Source organism: Natrix helvetica, assembly GCF_964273705.1.
Source record: "Natrix helvetica genome assembly, chromosome: Z".
Classification (NCBI taxonomy): domain Eukaryota; kingdom Metazoa; phylum Chordata; class Lepidosauria; order Squamata; family Natricidae; genus Natrix; species Natrix helvetica.
The window spans coordinates 7,983,493-8,001,467 of record NC_138554.1 but is presented as its reverse complement, the minus strand read 5'-3'; the positions used below and the strand labels follow the sequence as shown (position 1 = coordinate 8,001,467).

General features: G+C 46.2%; 1 protein-coding gene across 1 annotated transcript; it reads left to right on the top strand.

The window, feature by feature from the left end:
* Positions 1 to 16,212: 16,212 nt before the first annotated feature.
* LOC309401249 (olfactory receptor 6J1-like) lies at positions 16,213 to 16,920 on the top strand (the record flags this gene model as incomplete). The annotated part of the gene is made up of 1 exon (XM_081970317.1): positions 16,213 to 16,920. The coding sequence occupies one exon, from the start codon at positions 16,213 to 16,215 to the stop codon at positions 16,918 to 16,920; it is 708 nt and encodes a 235-aa protein (XP_081826443.1).
* Between the last annotated feature and the right edge of the window lie 1,055 nt (positions 16,921 to 17,975).

The window sequence follows — 17,975 nt, the reverse complement described above, 5'->3', positions numbered from 1 at the left end:
GAAGGAAGAAAGGACAAAAAGGAAAGAAAGAAATGAAGAAGGAAGGAAAGAAGGAAAGCTGGCAGGAAGAGAGGAAGGAAGGGAGGGAAAGAACGAAAGGAAGGAAGGAAGGAAAGAAAAAAGGAGCGAGGAAGAAAGAAAGAAAGAAAGAAAGAAAGAAAGAGAAAAGGAAAGAAAGAAATGGAGGAAGGAAGAAGGAAAGAAAAAAGAAAGGAAGAACAAAAAGGGAAAAGAAGAAAAGAAAGAAAGAAATAAAGGAAGGAGGAAATGAAAGAAGGCAGGCAGGCAGAATAAGAGGAAGGGAGGGAAAGAAAAGAAAGAAAGAAAGAAAGAAAGAAAGAAAGAAAGAAAGAAAGGGGGAAAGAAAGGAAGGAAGGAAGGACCAAAAGAAAGAAAGGAAGGAAAGAGGAAAGAAAGAAAGAAGGGATTGAAGGAAAGACAGAAAGAGATAAGGAAAGAAAGAAAGAAATGAAGGAAGAAGGAAGGAAGGGAAAGAAAGGGAAAGAAAAAAAGGAAGGAAAGAAAGAAAGAAAAAGAAAGAAAAAGGAAGGACAGAAAGAGAGAAGAAAGAAAAAGAAATGAAGGAATGAAGGAGGGAAGCAGGGAGGGAGGAAGGACAGAAAGAGAAAACTAAAGAAGGAAGGAAGGAAAGAAAGAAAGAAGGAAGGAATGGAGGGAAATAAAGGAAGGAAGGACAGAAAGAGAAATGGAAAAAAGAAAGAAAGAAAGAAATGAAGGAAGAAAGAAAAAAAGACAGACAAGAGGGTTTCTGTGATATGATTGTGAGTTGCTATAGTCACCATTTTGACTTTTCGGACCTATCCCAGTAAACACACTGGCTTGCCTGTCACACTCCTAGGTTTGAAATTCGGACTCTGGTCCGTCAAGAATGGTGTGAACTAGGAAGCAGTACAATGCAAGCGAAGAACTTCTGAATGGGTTGAGCTGGAGGCTACTGATCTCAGGGTCTCCCAGGTGGCCAGTTTCATGAGGTCACAATGGCATCATCCCACCACACCTCCTCAGCTGCAGTGGAGGCTAGCAACCTGGCTTAAAAGAGGGGAGAAAAAGAGGGGAGAAGGGCATCTCCTCTCAAGGGGCGCTTAGCCCCCTGGAATGGGGAACTGGACCTCTGGAAGGAAGTCAGAGGCAATGGAGGATGAAGAACTCAAACCGGAAGAACAGACAAAGGGACCTCAAGCTCCGGGACGACTGAAGTTCTTCCGGAGAGGCCAATGGGCAGTGAGTATCAGAGGTTAATCTTGAGAATTGTGGTGGGGTGAAGTTTATTCGTTCTGGATCTTGTGAGAAAAAACACCAAGCTTGAAGATTTTTCTTTTAACAGAAAACTTGAAAAACTTCCCCTATTCATTAAATCTGCCCAACGAAGCTTTAGATGAGGCTGGCCAGGAGATGTCTTCTCCAATCTGATTCCACCAGATTATGCCAGGGGTCATTTCTAGCCAACCACAAACCAATGGTGGGTTACGACTGGTATGCCCCGGTATGGGCGTATGGGTGCCTGCTGGGAGCACTGGGTACCGTTCTGGTACAGTGCTCCGTAGGTCCCCCCCACGCACCCCCACTCCTTACCGGTATTTGAGGTTTTCGGGGCTTCCGCGCACATGCAAGGAGTGAACGGCGCCTGCACGATGCTCTACCGAGCAGCTGGAGCATCGCGGAGGCATCACAGAGTGTCGCGGGCGGTAAGTACGCATGCACGCATTGTGTGCGTTCATGTGGTGGGCGCCCGGCCCCATTGCACCGTACCAGTTGCAACGTGATCCAGAACCTACCACTGCCACAAACCTTCTCTCCTCCAATTAGAATCAGAGAACCTAGAACTTGGATAGGATCTGCTAGCTCGTCTGATCCAACCAGGGGTGAAATGCTACCGGTTCACCCGAACTGGTAATTTTTAAAAAATTGCTACCGGTTCGGGCGAACTGTTTTTCCCGACGATCAGCTGTGACGGGCGATTTAGATTAGGATTTTCTGCTTTCTAGCTAATCTTAATCACGCGGCCCAGCAGACTCTTCCCCCCCTCGCGGTTTGCTTGCCTTTGCAGGCGCACTCGGTAGCAGGCTCTGCCCACCAACCCGGATGTCATCATGTTGGTTTTGACCCTCACGCTAGGGCTTATTTTCAGGGAAACGGGGTATTAACAAGTGGGATACTCAACTGGTTGGATTCCAAAAGAGGTTCTCCTCTTCTGTCTTTGTGTTCCAGTCCAAAGAGACACCACTTACCTCCAAGGAGATACTGTACCAAGGTTTGGAGCCCATTCCAAAGGAGGTGCCTTCAACCTGGGGATGGAGAGGGTCAAGACTACGTCGGGCTGCCCAGAGATCTTATCCCCCTTTGTCTTCTTGGACGTTGTGGATTTCCGGAGATGGAGGAGAACGGGAAGAAAACCACCGCTACCATCGCCTGATGGGAACTCTGGTTTCATCCATGGTGGCCGAAGAAGACCTACCTCCTCCTACATGGTACGTGGTTCCAAGGGACCATCACAGGGGTCCTCCTCCCCCTCCTCCTCTCCGATATGCGGCTGATGGCGAGATCAGGGAACAGGGGAATGCATTGCCCTACCTCAGCCTCAACCAGGCAGAATAAAACGAAACATCTGGCAAGCACATCTCAATTGGTGTGGTCCAACCTTTTGCTCCTTCGGCTCCCTTGCGCAACTGGGGATGGGCTGTTGTTGTGAGAAGTGGCTACTTCGACATTGAGGAATCTGCGTGATGCAATTGATTGGTTACGGCTCAACCAATCTTCTTCCAAGCCAAAGTTCTCTGCGGTTCAGATCAGAAGTGGTTTTCAGCAGGTTCTGACCAGTTCTGGAGAACCGGTAGTGGACATTTGGAGTAGTTTGGAGAACCAGGAAATAACACCTGTGACTAGCCTTGCCCCCATCTATTCTTTGCCTCTGTTGCCATTGCCCGTTGCTCTTCCGAGTTCCAGTGTGTACATGTGCGCTGATCAGCTGGTCTTTGCACACACAGGAATGTCAGAAACAAGAAGACCAGGTGACCGGTGAGCATGCGCATGCCGGAAACCAGAAACTCAGCATGCATGCGCTGGGGAACTGCTCTTCCGGTTTCTGCCACTCCCTTGCATGGGCGCTGTAGAACTGCTCTTCCGGTTTATGGCACTCCCTTGTGTGCGCGCCATGGAACTGCTCTTCCAGTTTCTGGCACTCCCTTGTGTGCACGCTGGGGAACTGCTCTTCCGTTTTCTGGCACTCCCTTGTGTGCACGCCATGGAACTGCTCTTCCAGTTTCTGGCGCTCCCTTGTGTGCGCGCTGAAGAACTGCTCTTCTGGTTTCGGGCACTCCCTTGTATGCTCCATAGAACTGCTCTTCCGGTTTACGGCACTCCCTTGTGTGCGCGCTGGGGAACTGCTATTCTGGGTTCTGGCACTCCCTTGTGTGCACGCCATGGAACTGCTCTTCCAGTTTCTGGCACTCCCTTGTGTGCACGCTGGGGAACTGCTCTTCTGGGTTCTGGCACTCCCTTGTATGCTCCAGAGAACTGCTCTTCCGGTTTACGGCACTCCCTTGTGTGCGCGCTGGGGAACTGCTCTTCTGGGTTCTGGCACTCCCTTGTGTGCACGCCATGGAACTGCTCTTCCAGTTTCTGGCACTCCCTTGTGTGCACGCTGGGGAACTGCTCTTCTGGGTTCTGGCACTCCCTTGTGTGCGCGCCATGGAACTGCTCTTCCAGTTTCTGGCACTCCCTTGTGTGCACGCTGGGGAACTGCTCTTCTGGGTTCTGGCACTCCCTTGTATGCTCCAGAGAACTGCTCTTCCGGTTTACGGCACTCCCTTGTATGCGCGCTGGGGAACTGCTCTTCTGGTTTCTGGCACTCCCTTGTATGCTCCAGAGAACTGCTCTTCCGGTTTACGGCACTCCCTTGTGTGCGCGCTGAAGAACTGCTCTTCTGGTTTCGGGCACTCCCTTGTGTGCACGCCATGGAACTGCTCTTCCACTTTCTGGCGCTCCCTTGTGTGCGCGCTGAAGAACTGCTCTTCTGGTTTCGGGCACTCCCTTGTATGCTCCAGAGAACTGCTCTTCCGGTTTACGGCACTCCCTTGTGTGCGCGCTGAAGAACTGCTCTTCTGGTTTCGGGCACTCCCTTGTATGCTCCAGAGAACTGCTCTTCCGGTTTACGGCACTCCCTTGTGTGCGCGCTGAAGAACTGCTCTTCTGGTTTCGGGCACTCCCTTGTGTGCGCGCTGGGGAACTGCTCTTCTGGTTTCTGGCACTCCCTTGTGTGCACGCCATGGAACTGCTCTTCCAGTTTCTGGCACTCCCTTGTGTGCGCGCTGAAGAACTGCTCTTCTGGTTTCGGGCACTCCCTTGTATGCTCCAGAGAACTGCTCTTCCGGTTTACGGCACTCCCTTGTGTGCGCGCTGGGGAACTGCTCTTCTGGGTTCTGGCACTCCCTTGTGTGCACGCCATGGAACTGCTCTTCCAGTTTCTGGCACTCCCTTGTGTGCACGCTGAAGAACTGCTCTTCTGGTTTCGGGCACTCCCTTGTGTGCGCGCTGGGGAACTGCTCTTCTGGGTTCTGGCACTCCCTTGTGTGCGCGCCATGGAACTGCTCTTCCAGTTTCTGGCACTCCCTTGTGTGCACGCTGGGGAACTGCTCTTCTGGGTTCTGGCACTCCCTTGTATGCTCCAGAGAACTGCTCTTCCGGTTTACGGCACTCCCTTGTGTGCGCGCTGGGGAACTGCTCTTCCGTTTTCAGGCACTCCCTTGTGTGCGCGCCATGGAACTGCTCTTCTAGTTTCTGGCACTCCCTTGTGTGTGTGCCGTGGAACTGCTCTTCTGGTTTCTGGCACTCCCTTGTGTGCTCCAGAGAACTGCTCTTCCGGTTTACGGCACTCCCTTGTGTGCACACTGGGGAACTGCTCTTCCGGTTTCTGACACTCCCTTTGCGCTCTGGAAAACTGATCTTCCGGTTTCTGGCACTCCCTTGTGTGCACACTGGGGTACTGCTCTTCCAGTTTCTGGCACTCCCTTGTGTGCACACTGGGGTACTGCTCTTCCAGTTTCTGGCACTCCCTTGTGTGCACACTGGGGAACTGCTCTTCCGGTTTCTGGCACTCTCTTGTGTGCACACTGGGGAACTACTCTTCCGGTTTCTGGCACTCCCTTGTGTGCACACTGGGGAACTGGTGTTCTGGTTTCTGGCACTCCCTTGTGTGCACACTGGGGAACTGCTCTTCCGGTTTCTGGCACTCCCTTGTGTGCACACTGGGGAACTGCTCTTCCGGTCTCTGGCACTCTCTTGTGTGCACACTGGGGAACTGCTCTTCCGGTTTCTGGCACTCCCTTGTGTGCGCGCTGGGGAATTGCTCTTCCAGTTTCTGGCACTCCCTTGTGTGTGCTCCGTAGAACTGCTCTTCCGGTTTCTGGCACTCCCTTGTGTGCACACTGGGGAACTGCTCATCAACACTGGCATAGGGTCTCCTGCTTGAGCAGAAGGTTGGACTAGAAGATCTCCATGGTCCCTTCCAACTTTGTTATTATGTTCTATTCTGTTCTGACTTTCAAATGTGTTGAAACAACATGTTCAGCTCCATCTAAGACAGAGGTGGTATTCAGCAGGTTTTGACCAATTCTGGAGAACCAGTATGGAAATGTTGAGTAGTTCGGATAATTGGTAAATTCCGCCTCTGGCTGGCCCCGCCCCGTCTATTCTCTGCCTCCTGAGTCCCAGCTGATCGGGAGGAAATGGGGGATTTTGCAGTAACCTTCCCCTGGAGTGGGGTGGGAATGGAGATTTTACAGTATCCTTCCCAGGGGTGGACTGTGCTTGCATGCGCAGTACTAGAAATGCTTCTGCACATGCACGGAAGCAAACAACAAGATGGCGGCACAAATGGCGCTGCTGAGAGAACCGGTTCAGAGGCATGGCAGGCCGAGTTACTACCTACTCAGCCGAACTAGTCTGAACAAGTAAAAAACCACCTCTGATCTTTCCCCTGCTATGCACACCAAGCCACTCCCACAGAACCAGTAGTAAAAATTTTTTGAATAGCACCACTAGTTCAGATTTTTGCCAAATGACACCTCCTACAAAAGCCAGTTAGTGAATAGTAGAGTAGCACACAAAATCTGGAGAGCTGCAGTTTGTAGACATTCTCAGTTGTTCAGGACATGGTTGTTTTCTTGGTTTTTCTTTTGAAGACGTTTCGCTTCCCATCCGAGAAGCTTCTTCAGCTCTGACCGAACAGTGGGGAATGGAAGGATGTATATCCCTTGCAGGCAGCTGGTCGTTTGCATCTTTTTAGAGCAGGGGTGTCAAACTTAAGGCTTGCAGGCCGCATCCAGCCCATGGGCTGCTTAGATCTGGCCCATGGGGTCACTATGGAAACCACAATGGACCATCCCGCAGTGCCTCTGCCAGGAGAAAATGGAGCTAAGGAGGGCAGTGCACAAACCCCCTCCCCTCTGACTCCATTTTTGGCCATTGAGGTCTCCTGCAGCCCTCTGCCAGCAAAAACAGAGCTCAGGGTTTAGGGATCTTGAGGTGGGACTTACAGTAGGCCCTTCCCGAACTCTGTTTTCGCTGGCAGAGGGCTATCAAAACAAAGAAATGTTTCCCCTTTTGAATTTGAGTATCCAAGAAGGGATAAGGAAAGGAGAAAGAAAGAAAAAAGGAAAGAGAAAGAAAACGATGGGAAGAGAGCAAGGAAGGAAAAAATGAGGAAACGGGAAGGAAGAAGAAAGAACCGGCCCGCGAGGCCTCTGCCAGTGAAAATGGAGTGACACCCCCTCCCCCCCGACTTATTGGACCATCCTTGAAAACATATTTTTCTTATTAGGTGTAAATCATAGTGGATTCCTAGAAAGGCATCTTTATACACCCTTCCTTCCTTCTTTTCTTCCTTCTCTTCCTCCCTCCTTCTCATTCCCATCACCCTGATGATAATGGGAAGGAAGAAAGGAAGGAAGGAAAAGGAAGGGATGATAATGAGAGCGAAGTAAGGAACAGGCTCATTTCTTGACTTCCGAAACTTCCAATAGGTCCGTTTTCCACCCTCCCTTCTTTCATTCCCCCCTATCTTTTCCTTCCTTTCTTCTCACTACCATCCCTCTATTTTCCTCCCCCCCTCCCTTCCTTCTCTGCCTTCTTATTTGTCTGAAACGGTATAGGGTTTCCTGCCTAGGCAGGGGGTTGGACTAGAAGACCTCCAAGGTCCCTTCCAACTCTACTATTGTATTGTATTGTATTGTATTCTTCACTCACATTCTTCCTTCCTCCCTTCCTCCATCTTTTCCTCCCTTCCTAGCCTTTTTCTTTCATTTTTCCTCCCTATCTTTTCCAACCGGCCTCCCTTCTCTTTCATTATCATCCATCCCTTTTCCTTCCTTCCTTCCTTTCTTCTCCCTACCATCCCTCCATTTTCCTTCCCCCTTCTCTTCCTTCTCTGCCTTCTTCACTCACATTCTTCCTTCCTTCCTCTACCCCTCCCTTCCTCCATCTTTTCCTCCCTTCCTAGCCTTTTTCTCTCATGTCCCCCCTATCTTTTCTGACCTCCCTCCCTCCCTTTCATTATCATCCCCCCTTTTCCTTCCATTCTTCCCTTCTTCTCACTACCATCCCTCCATTTTCCTTCCTCCCTCCCTTCCTTCTCTGCCTTCTTCACTCACATTCTTCCTTCCTCCCTTCCTCCATCTTTTCCTCCCTTCCTAGCCTTTTTCTTTCATTTTTCCTCCCTATCTTTTCTGACCTCCCTCTCTTCCTTCCTTCCCTCTCATTATCATCCCTTCCCTTCCCTTCCTTCACACTATCATCCCTCCATTTTCCTCCCTCCCTCCCTTCTCTGCCTTCTTCACTCACATTCTTCTTTCCTTCCTCCCTTCCTCCATCTTTTCCTTCCTTCCTTCCTTCCTTCCTTCCTTCCTTCCTTCCTTCCTTCCTTCCTTCCTTCCTTCCTTCCTTCAAATACAGATTTATGAATATTTGTGTTTCGAGAAGGAATTCTCTTTAAACACATGAGGGAATGTCTGACTGGAGAAGAAGAGAAAAAAAATACAGGCAGGTACTTTAAAGAGAAGCCAAGAGGTATCTAGACAAACCATTTCAGGTTTTTCAACCCAAGATTGCAGTAGGAAGGAATGATATCTTGAACTGATGGAAGTCGGTATGTTTAGCTTTTGACTCAAAATCTAATAGAATGTCATCTAGAGCAGTGGTGGCTAACCTTTTTGTCCTCATGTGCCGAAAAAGTGAGGCATGCCCACACCCACAATGCAATGTGCACCGCCCCCCTGTGGCCTGTTATGGCCTAGCAGGCCTCCCTAAAACCACCTTGAACCAAAAACGGGGTGCAGGGAAGGGTTTGCACCCCCACGCTCTTCCTGGGCATGTGCACCAACCCCCCCCGACGGTAACCAGGACCTGGCAGAGTTGCTGTCATTAAGTGGCACAGTCCTGTGACATTGCACTTCTCAATTAACTTGTTTAGTAATTGAAATTCTGGTCCCAGTGACCATCGTTAAGTGGTTTATATTTACATATAGTATCAAGGATAGCAGTAATATCAAAACACTCTCTAGCCCCATCTAGTGGCCGGAGGGACAAATGTGCCCTAACACAAGATCTTTATATACTGTTTTTGCCCTCTAGCCCCATCTAGTGGCCGGAGGGACAAATATGCCCTAACCTAAGATCTTTATGTACTTTTGTTGCTCTCTAGCCCCATCTAGTGGCCGGAGGGACAAATATGCCCTAACGTAAGATCTTTATATACTGTTGTTGCTCTCTAGCACCATCTAGTGGCTGGAGGGTCAAATATGCCCTAACGTAAGATCTTTATATACTGTTGTTGCTCCCTAGCCCCATCTAGTGGCCAGAGGGTCAAATATGCCCTAACATAAGACCTTTATATACTGTTTTTGCTCTTGAGCCCCATCTAGTGGCTCGAGGGACAAAATACCAAGTATATTGTTTGAAGCCAATGCAACCCATTTACCCATCAGCCCACAGGATTCTTCTCAGCATAACAGAGGAATGGTAGTGTGGCAGCTTAGAAGCTTCTCCTTGTAATGCTATTTTGAGACTGGAATCAATGAATATAGATGTGGGTTGAGGTCAAATTTGTTTATACAATACAATACAATAGTAGAGTTGGAAGGGACCTTGGAGGTCTTCTAGTCCAACCCCCTGCCTAGGCAGGAAACCCTATACCGTTTCAGACAGATTGCTATCGAACATCTTCTTAAAGACTTCCAGTGTTGGGGCATTAACAACCTCTGGAGGCAACTTCTGTTCCACTGATTAATTGTTCTAACTGTCAGGAAGTTTCTCCTCAGTTCTAAGTTGCTTCTCTCCTTGATTAGTTTCTACCCATTGCTTCTTGTTCTGCCCTCAGGTGCCTTGGAGAATAATTTGACTCCCTCTTCTTTGTGGCAACCCCTGAGATATTGGAACACTGCTATCACGTCTCCCCTAGTCCTTCTTTCTCTTAAGCTAGACATACCCAGTTCCTGCAACCGTTCTTCATATGTTTTAGTCTCCAGTCCCCTAATCCTCTTTGTTGCTCTTCTCTGCACTCTTTCTAGCGTCTCCACATCTTTTCTACATCGTGGAGACCAGAACTGAATGCCGTATTCCAAGTGTGGCCATACCAAGGCATTATAAAGTGGTATTAACCCTTCACGTGATCTTGATTCTATCCCTCTGTTTATGCAGCCTAGAACTGTGTTGGCTTTTTTGGCAGCTGCTGCACACGGCTGGCTCCTATTTAAATGGTTGTCCACTAGGACTCCAAGATCCCTTTCACAGTTACTACTATTGAGGAAGGTACCACCTATACTGTACCTGTGCATTCCGTTTTTGTTGCCTAAATTTAAAGGGGTTTAAAAATGAAATTGGTTGTAAAATGGAATTTTAAGACTTGGAGTGATTGGGGCTAAATTTGGAAACTTTTCATGGAAGACATGTATCTTACTAAAACTTTTAAGACCCAGTAGATTTATTTATTTTTTTGAATAAATGGACTTTGAGGAAGGAGTGAGTACAACACTTCCAATTCAGGAAAGCACAATATAGTAACATCTTGGTTTCTTGGTACTATTGCTTCTAATTGGATCTCTAGGGTGATGGGTTACATTCCCCCATGGAAGTAGATTTTGAAAAAAGAATTTTTAAAAACTGCAGAATAAAACTATCCTTTCAAATCCTCAATAATATTTGGACAGAGAGAAACTGAAAGATTTCTTGTACAATTAATGTAGGCAATTTTTTTTAATGGTGACTGAAAAGTTGCTAAAGAGTCTTTCATATTTTAAATAAGAATTATATCTATCTATCTATCTATCTTTTATCATCAATCTACCTATCTTTCTAGCTAGTTAACTATCTCTCCCTCTTTTTCTGCCCCTCTCTCATCATCACATCATCATCTAATTTTTTTAAAAAACCAGATCTGCAGATATCTATCATCTATCTATCTTTTTAGCTATCTAGCTATTTAGCTATCTAGCTATCTATCATCTACCTATCATCTATCTCTATTTATCATCAATCTACCTATCTTTCTAGCTAGTTAGCTACTCTCCCTCTCTTTCCCCCCCTCTCTCATATCATCATCTAATTTAAAAAAAAAAAACAGAGCTGCAGATATCTAGCATTTATCTATCTATCTATCTATCTATCTATCTATCTATCTATCTATCTATCTATCTATCTATCTATCTTCTATCTATCTATCTATCTATCTATCTATCTATCTATCTATCTATCATCATCTACCTATCATCTATTTCTATTTATCATCAACCTACCTATTTTTCTAGCTGGTTAGCTATCTCTCCCTCTCTTTCTCCCCCCTCTCTCATCATCACAACATCATCTATTTTTTAAAAAAAAACAGAGCTGCAGATATCTTACATCTATCTATCTATCTATCTATCTATCTATCTATCTATCTATCTATCTATCTATCTATCTATCTATCTATCATCATCATCTATCATCTACCTATCATCTATCACTATTTATCATCAATCTACCTATTTTTCTAGCTGGTTAGCTATCTCTCCCTCTCTTTCTCCCCCCTCTCTCATCATCACATCATCATCTAATTTTAAAAAAAAAACAGAGCTGCAGATATCTAGCATCTCTCTCTCTCTCTCTCTCTCTCTCTCTCTCTCTCTCTCTCTCTCTCTCTCTATCTATCTATCTATCTATCTATCTATCTATCATCTACCTATCATCTATCTCTATTTATCATCAATCTACCTAAACCACATCCACATCCCTCTATCTATCTATCTATCTATCCATCCATCCGTCCGTCCGTCCATCCATCCATCCATCCATCCATCCATCCATCCATCCATCCATCCATCCATCTATCTATCTATCTATTTATCTATCTATCATCTATCCATCCATCCATCCATCTCTATTTTAATACCTTGATGCTTCTCTCACACCTCTCTTTCCTAATTTTCTCTATTTCAAATAATTTTCACACGTACAATCCTATTTATCTATATCTGAAAGGGTGCCATGCATAATGTTGCTTTTGCTTCTTAAAAACACAGTTCCAAAAAAGAAAAAGAAAACCCGTTGAGCCAGACAAATTGCAAGCAGAAACTGCAATGCATTTACAGTATGTTACCAAACATGTCTAGCATCATAACGTACCACAGAGAACTGCCTTTTGATGACACCATTTCGGCTCTTTGGGCTGTCTTTTCATTGCCAGATGATTTGAGAAGGTAATGTGAAACTAACAGTTTATACTTCCCAGAAACCATCGCGATGAAGGAATAAAGAAAATAAACACCAGGTCACCATTCGAAGAGGAGAAAGAAGATCTCGTCACCACAGAAGAGTATCAGAAGCTGACAAAGTGAATGTGCTTGGATATATATATTTTCTTTTGTAGCTTCAAATGATGTTGGTGTCCCACATTTAGCTTTTCACAACGGCCCCCCAGTTTGATAGATGTTCATGAATTCCCACTTCCTAGTTCTGAATCAGTGCAATGGACAAAGCATCCCTTGAATTGTACATGATTGTGTGATAGCATCTATTTCTTCTTCTGAGCACATTCTGCACTACAGCAGATCACCGTGAAGATGTAAAGTCGGAATTGTAACCTGTTGAAGGTTAGTAAACCTCAAAAGATTATGGCAGGGCTTTTTCTTCCTTCAAATATGGAGGGGATGGAGAAGAGTGCACGTTTTTGTTTGTATTTTATTTATTTCGTCAAGCATGAATTAGATAACAGATAAGTATTAATACGACTTTATAACGCCTTGGTAAGGCCACACTTGTAATACTGTATTCAGTTTTGGTCGCCACGATGTAAAAAAGATGTGGAGACTCTAGAAAGAGTGCAGAGAAGAGCAACAAAGATGATTAGGGGACTGGAGACTAAAACATATGAAGAACGGTTGCAGGAACTGGGTATGTTTAGCTTAAGAGAAAGAAGGACTAGGGGAGACATGATAGCATTGTTCCAATATCTCAGGGGTTGCCACGAAGAGGAGGGAGTCAAACTATTCTCCAAGGCACCTGAGGGTAGAACAAGAAGCAATGGGTGGAAACTAATCAAGGAGAGAAGCAACTTTGAACTGAGGGGAAATTTCCTGACAGTTAGAACAGTTAATAAGTGGAACAGCTTGCCTCCAGAACTTGTGAATGCCCCAACACTGGAAGTCTTTAAGAAGATGTTGGATAGCTATTTGTCTGAAACGGTATAGGGTTTCCTGCCTAGGCAGGGGGTTGGACTAGAAGACCTCCAAGGTCCCTTCCAACTCTACTATTGTATTGTATTATTGTAAGTATGAACATGATTTTGAATACAGGAAATGGATACAAAGACAAGGGAATATTAGGAAAGGGATGGTAGACACCCTGGTGTGCTTATGTACGCCCCTTAAAGACCTCTTAGGAATGGGGCGAGATCGACAGTAGACAGTCTTAGGTTAAAGTTTTGGGGGCTTGGGGAAGAAACCACAGAGTCAGGTAATGCATTCCAGGCATCGACCACTCTGTTGCTGAAGTTGTATTTTCTGCAAACAGGTGTAGTTCTAAATTGTCTAAGCCCAAGATTTCAAGTCTGGTGGCATAAGGAATTCTATTGCAAGCAGAGGAGTGGAGGACTCTTCTCGTGAAATATCTCTGGACACGTTCGATTGTATTAATGTCTTCCGAATTTGTGCATGGATATCAACATTCCTTCCTCTTCTTGCACATATCCACCATATCGTCTTGGCACAGAGAATTGGTGAGGGGGGGGGGGGGCTATGTCTATGGATATTCTTTGGTTAAGGAAGGTGATAGCTATTTCCTTAATCGCACCCTCTCATCGCAGCCTCTGTGTTCCTGTGACTCATTGCATTTTTTACGTGTACTACAGCCAATACTGGTCCATGTTGCTTAGTATATGGGGTTGATTTGGATTTTCTTTTTCCCTTCTTATATTAAGCCCATCAAGCACTAATATGCCTCTCCTACTCTCTCGTTGTCTTTTTCCAAGGAACACTATCTGCTGATTTTAATATCACTCTCTGAAGGACATACAATATAAGTCATACCTGCAGTAAAGTGACATGGTTATGATGTGTGGGAAGGAAGGAAGGAAGGGAGGAAGGAAGGAAGGAAGGAAAGGAGGGAGGGAGGGAAGGAATGAGGGAAAGATAGATGGAAGGATAGAGGGGAGGCTTGAATAGAATGGTTTTCTGGTTTTGTAAACATGGGAAATGCTACAAGAATTGCTGGGCATATATAGCTATAGGAAGGAAGGAAGGAAGGAAGGAAGGAAGGAAGGAAGGAAGGAAGGAAGGAAAGGAGGGAGGGAGGGAATGAGGGAAGGATAGATGGAAGGATAGATGGAAGGCTTGAAAAGAATGGTTTTCTGGTTTTGTAAACACATGGGAAATGCTACAAGAATTGCTGGGCATATATAACTATAGGAAGGGAAGGAAGGAAGGAAGGAAGGAAGGAAGGAAGGAAGGAAGGAAGGAAGGAAGGAAGGAAGGCTTGAATAGAATGGTTTCATGTCTACAGTATATGGGAAATGCTGCAAGTCTATGCAGAGTTGCTTGGGGCATCTAGCTGTAAGAATGAAGAAAGGATGGAAGAAGGGAAATAGGGAAGTGAGGGAGGGAGAAAGGAAGGAAGGAGAGAGGGAAGGAGGGAAACAGAAGGGAGGGAGGAAGAAAGGAGGTCTTTTAAAGGCTAAAATATGAAACTTGTATGTTTCAATTTTATTTTAGGGCAATATAAAAAGTGGGAACTCGTTTATTTTTCATCATACTTAATTCCAAATGAAAGACCTAGATTTTAATTTAAACCCTGATGTCAGTAACCCTAAATGCAACCATTTTAAGTAAAGCTTTAGTTGACTATAAGGTTGTCTGTTAGCTTTGCCACAGGATTTTATTTTATCGTTTGAAGGAGAAAAAAGGATAAATAATGGGGGTTTTTAATCCAAAGGTTACTGTAGCATTCTTAGAATACAAATCTAACTGCAAGAAGGGATGTGGTGGCTCAGTGGCTAAGACGCGGAGCTTGTCGATCAAAAAGGTCGGCAGTTCGGTGGTTCGGATCCCTAGCGCCGCATAATGGAGTGAGCTCCTGTTACTTGTCCCAGCTTTTGCCAACCTAGCAGTTCGAAAGCACTTAAAAAATGCAAGAAAAATAGGAACCATCTTTGGTGTGAGGGTAACAGTGTTCTGTGCGCCTTTGGTGTTTAGTCATGCCGGCCACATGACGACGGAGGCATCTTCGCACTGCGCTGGCTCTTTGGCTTTGAAATGGAGATGAGCATCGCCCCGTAGAGTCAGGAATGACTAGCACATATGTGCGAGGGGAAACTTTACCTTTACCTGCAAGAACAAATGTGCAATTTTTATAGACCTGCAGCGGCGAGAAGAGAAAAGCAAGGCTCACTCCCAATATTTCTGTGGTTGGGTTTCCACGGGACACTCAGGTCTAGGTTTAACAAGCCACAATTCCTGGGTTCAGACAAGTTAATTTCTTCGGGGAACAAAACTGCTGAGGAATTGAGTCCTACCACCAGATTAGGCATCTTCTGGATCCCCACAAGATATTTTGATTACAAGTTTGGGGGAATGAAGGTTCGGCAGTTTGGGAGAGCACAGCTTTTTTCTAGGGCCATCGTAGCACCACAGGCGGCACTCCGTGACGTGCAGTCAGGTGAGGCAAGTGAGGCACAGCCTCACCTCTCATCATCAAGGCAGCGAGTCATTCGATGGGAAACTTGCCTCTTGGGAGGAATGACCCAGCTTGGCTCCCGCTTTCGATCTGCCGCCCAATGACCGAACGGAGAAGCGAAGAGGCAGGAGAGACAAAGCAGGAGCCAAGCCAAGTCATTCCTTCCAAGAGGCAAGTTTCCTATTGAATGACTCGCTGCCCTAGACTCGAGGCTCCAGTCCAGCCTGCGGTGCTTGCGGCCCCCGCCAGCTCCTCCAGGGACTCCCAAGCTCGGCACCAGAGAGCCGCGACGAGAGAGGCCGGCCAGGTTGCCCGGGAGGCGGCAGAGGTTCCCTTTGTTCTTTCAGGTGTGGGAAGCGGGGGGGGGGAAGAGGCTTCCTCTGCTCCGTCCGCTCCCCATCTGCGCTGCCCTCGCCCGACAAGCGCGCTCCGGATTCCGCGCAGCTCTGGCAGGCGGTGCCGTGGCCGAATCCCAGGGCGGAGGGCGGCAGGTCGCAACTGAGCATGCCTGACTGTGGAATTCTGGGAGTTGAAGTCCACAAGTCTAAAAAAATTGCTGCCTCACCAGCTATAAACCTGACCGCACGTCACTGGTGGCACTTAACAAGAGGGATGGGGCAAGACGTACAGGCGTGTCTGTTTTTGGGGAAGCGAAAGTCTCATTTTTGGCAGTCAACCCTTCCTCTTCTTCTTGTCTTTGTGAGATTAGAAATGAGAAACCACACCAGTTATGAAGAATTCATCCTCTTGGGCTTTCGGACGGGGCGAAAAGCAGAGATATTCTTGGCAACGGTACTGATGGTGGTGTATACATCAACAATTTTTGGTAACTTGGCTATTCTCTTCATTGCTATTTCCAATAGTTCTCTCCATACGCCAATGTATTTCTTTCTCGGCAACCTCTCTGTCCTAGACCTTTTTTTCCCGACTGTAACAGCTCCCAGTTTGTTGAGGAATCTCCTCTCTGGAACCAAGACCATCTCCTTTGTTAGCTGCATGGCCCAATCCTATTTCTACTTCTTCCTGGGCACAGTGGAATACTTTCTCTTGACATGTATGTCCTACGATCGCTATGTGGCCATCTGTAACCCATTACACTATCCGGTCATCATGAATGGCTGTTTTTGCGTTCAAATGGTGGTGGCTTGTTGGTTGGTTGGCTTTGCCTTTGTCCTCTATCCAACCATCATGGTCACCAGGTTCTCCTACTGCCGCTCCAATGTCATCGATCACTTCTTCTGTGACAGTGAACCTCTGCTGAAGTTATCTTGTACAGATACCAGCTCGGTGCAAATCGTCCTCTTTGTGTTATCCTCTGTTGTTATTCTTTGTTCTTTGAACCTGACCCTGGTCTCTTATATTTACATTGGCTCTGCAATTTTGGCTATACCCACGGGCTCTGGGAGGAAGAAAGCCTTCAACACGTGCGTGTCTCATCTCACTTTGTTCCTGATGGCTTCAAGTGTCTCCATCTTACTGTACGTGATCCCACCTAAGCCGTCGACTTTGGGGTCTCGCAAAATCCCGGCATTGCTCAGTAGCATCCTCAACCCATTCCTGAGTCCTTTTGTCTACACCCTGAGGAACAATCTGGTGAAGACAATCCTGCGAAAGCTCTTTGATCGGGCCCAAACCTTCACGGTTCGAAAGGTGGAGAAATTCTTCCTCATTGTGGTCAGGTTTGTAGGGAAAGCCAGAATTTAAAACAGTCTCCCCCCCAAAAAAAGTCTGAATATGGAAGCCATGTTCCAGAACATTCCTAGAAATGAGCCTGGGAAGGAAAACCAACCCTTCTACATTGTATTCTGTTTAAATGCAAATGTCATTAAAATAGGTCAAACGAGGTTGAGACGATGATTTTCTGTTTATTTAATAGGCACTCTGTTTTGCCATTTCAAGGTTTATTCTTTCTTTCCATAGTATCCTCATACTTTCTGTGATTGCAACGTTACATATTATCTAGATGTTTTTCTTTAAAACAATGCACACTGAGAATATATCTGCTGGGGAAAAAAAAAACTCTGCATTGGTGACACGAAAGGCATCCGGCCAGTAAACACACAGCTCCATTCAGCTGCCCGTTCAGTTGCCCAGTCTCCATCCCACAAGGGATTATGAGGTCATTAAAAGAAGATGATTTTTCTTTAAAAAAAAAGAAACCAAGTGAATACAAATAGTCCTTGACTTACAACAGTTCATTTAGGGACCAAAATTACAACAGCACAGGAAATTGTGACTTATGACCGTTTTCACCCTTAGGACTATTGCAGCATCCCCCATAGTCACATGATCAGATTAATACAATACAGTACAATAGCAGAGTTGGAAGGGACCTTGGAGGTCTTCTAGTCCAACCCCCTTCCTAGGCAGGAAACCCTATACCGTTTCGGACAAATGGCTATCCAACATCTTCTTAAAGACTTCCAGTGTTGGGGCATTCACAACTTCTGGAGGCAAGCTGTTCCACTGATTAATTGTTCTAACTGTCAGGAAGTTTCTCCTCAGTTCTAAATTGCTTCTCTCCTTGATTAGTTTCCACCCATTGCTTCTTGTTCTACCCAGATGCTTGGCAACTGGTTCATATTTATGACTGTTGCCATGTCCCGGGGTCATGTGATCCCTTTTGCGACCTTCTGACCAGCAAAGGCAATGGAGAAGCCGGATTCACTTAAAAACCTTGCTATTAACTTAATATCTGCAGTGATTCACTTAACACGATGGCGGGAAAGGTCGTAAAAGAGGCAAAGCTCACTTAACAA